The sequence below is a fragment of the Diceros bicornis genome, chromosome 4 (assembly GCF_020826845.1).
Source record: "Diceros bicornis minor isolate mBicDic1 chromosome 4, mDicBic1.mat.cur, whole genome shotgun sequence".
Taxonomy (NCBI): domain Eukaryota; kingdom Metazoa; phylum Chordata; class Mammalia; order Perissodactyla; family Rhinocerotidae; genus Diceros; species Diceros bicornis.
In genome coordinates this window covers 56,641,697-56,644,889 of record NC_080743.1, presented here as the reverse complement: position 1 = coordinate 56,644,889, position 3,193 = coordinate 56,641,697, and the positions used below count along the sequence as shown (strand labels likewise).

Below are 3,193 nucleotides of genomic sequence, written 5' to 3'. Positions count from 1 at the left end.
GGCCACTGACAACCAGGGGAATTGGCTTTTTGTGTTTTTCTGTTCAACCTCCAATCTATGTATATGAAAATATGTGTGTGTGTACATACACACGCATCTCACATAAACACACAGGCACCCCTATTTTTACTCTCACTCCATCATCATTACAACATCTCTTCTCAGGGAATGAGGAAACTCAGGGTGACAACAGCAAAGGCAGAGTGGACTAATCAAAATGCCCTGCAAATCTCATTGCAAACTAGTGACACAGGAGATAAGATTCAACTCTATCTTCTTTGGATCACGTGGAGTTTTCTCACGCAAAGAAAAATTTCAAAAAGTCCCGTGGACTATGAGCTTCTCTGGGCAGAGGCTGTGTCTGGCTCACCTCTGAATCCCAAATTCCTGACAGATGTGCACAGACCCCATCCAATGTGCTAAATGAATGTCCATTTAACTGAATACTTTGTTCACGTGTTGATTCATTTCACCCTTGACCTGAAAGCTCTTGGAGGGTAGGCTCTACACCTGAAAATAGATAATAATAATTGGAGATGGGGCACCTCTGGGCTAAGAGGGACTTAGAGATTATTTTGTCTCCTCCTTATACTGATACCTCAATGAGAGCAAGGCCATCTCTGTTTTCTTCACAGCTCTGTCCCTGTCCCTAGAACAAGCATAATGAGTGGCATATATTGTGCTCTCAACCAGTGAATAAACTAATCTACCTAATTCAAACTCTTCCCTGATCACTCACTGACAAACTGAACTCAATCCCTCGGTCAACATCACCCCCTACGCCCACCCTGTCACCAGAGATAACCGAGCTCTCAGTTCAAAAGCTGCCCAGCATGCCGAACCTCTCCTGGGGCTCCTATTATAGTTTAGAGATAAGCTCCTTGAGAATTGGGACCATAAGTGCCCATCTCTGGACTGCACATAAGGTTCTAGATGCCAGTCCTTTATTTTAACATACATTATTAAGCATCCTCTATGTGCCAAACACATGACACATCTTTTAGCTTCTTCATGTTCAAATCAATGAATAAAATCATCATTTTGAAAAGCAACACTGATGCTTAGGAAACACGAGTGGTATTTCAAAGGTCATGTGAATAGCTAAAATGTGCAACAGGCTTCTTGACTCGAGTTACAGAGATCTGACCTCCATGGCCTGCCTACTTCTCACCAAGTTGAGTGTTTATTGTCTAGGCAGTCATCACTGTCCTTACAACTAAAGGAAATCAAGACAACATGACCACCTCTCAGAGGACATCCCAGAGAGAGAAGCAGAGACCCAGAGTCCCCAGTGAAGGGCAGACCCAGGAAGGATGTGTGCACGGAGAGGATTCTTCCCAGTTTGAGGCTCCTGAGGAACCAGCCTGGGAATGGCAAGTACCTAAAGCAAACCTAAAAGACAAACCTGTAGTGTGGAAGGGGATCAGAATGGAATATTTCCCCAATGACAAAAAAAATCAAAACTGAAACAACCTGTAGCTTTGACCTGAGGTTTCCCAGAGGACATGTAGAGTCTTTATCCAGGCACTGGTCCCTTGAGAGTCCCAAGTCAACTCTCCAGGGCCCCAGCCTATTGGACACTCTGATTGGTAAAGCCCCTCTAGACCCCAGCCCCAGAACGGGTTCCCAGGAGCTCCCAAGGCCTCCTGAGAGGCAGGCACAAGGAGACAAGGGAATGTCAGGAATGACCCAACACATGCCTGGTTGTGCAAGAGCCACCTCCTGCCCCTCCCGGTGCCAAGCCTGGGCCTATAAAAGACGTCCTGGCTCCAGCATCTCCTCTGCTCTGACTCTCCAGGGACCAGCCTGTGCTCCTGCCTGTGACCAGGGTGAGTGGGAAGTGGAGCCCAGAGGGTGCTCTGAGCAGGACAGGGAGGAATTGACAGCTGGGAGGTGAAGAGCAGAACAGAAGTATGGGGAGTAAGGAGGGAGGCTGAGGAAAGAGGGTGACATCTTTGATTTCTGCCACACTGATCAGGAATGAAATTCAGAAGAAGAGTAAAAGGCTGTATTGTGGCTTAAGAGTTCACCGGAACTTGGCCACTCTGGAAACTGCCCTGGACTAGAAGGCGAGAGTGTGACCTCATCTAGACTGGGGGCTCATCTTTATACTAAGGCTATGGCAATTCACAGACTTTTAAGTACTGCATGCAGGCCCGTGAAGAACTGAAAAATCCCTGCTTTCAAGGGAAATAAAATGTTTACATCTGAATTTAAATCTATGTGCTTTTAACTCGAGGACGGGTTTGTATTGTTTCCTTCTGGATACTTATTTACGTCTTCTAGATATTATCTACCATGGATTGATTCTAAAAAGGTAAAAATCATCACCCTTGATTTAAACTAAGGAATTATTCTCTTCCAGACTGATTGAACTCCTGCTGAGATGTCCTGCCAGCAGAACCAGCAGCAGTGCCAGCCCCCTCCCAAGTGCCCACCAAAGTGCCTCCAAAAATGTCCACCTAAGTGTCCCCCAAAGTGCCCGCCCCAGTGCCCAGCCCCATGTCCCCCTCCAGTCTCCTCCTGCTGTGGCCCCAGCTCTGGGGGCTGCTGCAGCTCTGGGGGTGGCGGCTGCTGCCTGAGCCACCACAGGCCCCATCTATTCCACCGGCGCAGGCACCAGAGCCCCGACTGCTGTGAGTGTGAGCCCTCGGGGGGTTCTGGCTGTTATGGCGGCTCTGGGGGCAGCTGCTGACCCGGACCCTGAGAACCTCCGAATAACAAATAGAATGAAGCACCAAATTTTTTCCTTCTCCTCTCACTCCCTCACTTCGACATCCTGACATCCTGTACCTGACAGGTGTTGAGCTAACTCAGGCTTTTCTGAACCTAGGACTTTCTGCTTCCCCTCCTCTACCTTTGCAAAAATAAAGTTTCTGTTTCCTACTCAGAAGGTGTCCTGGTCACTCCCTCAGGCCTCCCTCAGTCAGCCCTTCTCTTGGGGGGCCTGGGGCAAGGGCAGAGAGTGGCTAAGGGATGGGTAACTGGCAGTTTCCCAGGGCTTCATTTTATAAGATTTGGGAAATCATTGCCAGAAGTGTAATGAAATTGAGGAAAATGTACTTACCAGAACCTGTCTGGAGGAGAGAACTTATGTTATTGAAAGAAACAGGAAAGCAGGTGGAAGTGAGAATGTGCTATTTGATTGCAATACCATGTTCATAAACAGCCTTCTGAGTAGAGTAAATCTACC

The 3,193-nt window shown here is 47.8% G+C and overlaps 1 protein-coding gene across 1 annotated transcript; it reads left to right on the top strand.

The window, feature by feature from the left end:
• Positions 1–2,386: 2,386 nt before the first annotated feature.
• On the top strand, positions 2,387–2,695 carry LOC131402741 (late cornified envelope protein 2D-like). The gene has a single exon (XM_058537311.1). It carries the CDS (start codon positions 2,387–2,389, stop codon positions 2,693–2,695), a length of 309 nt encoding a protein of 102 aa, XP_058393294.1.
• Positions 2,696–3,193: the final 498 nt, after the last annotated feature.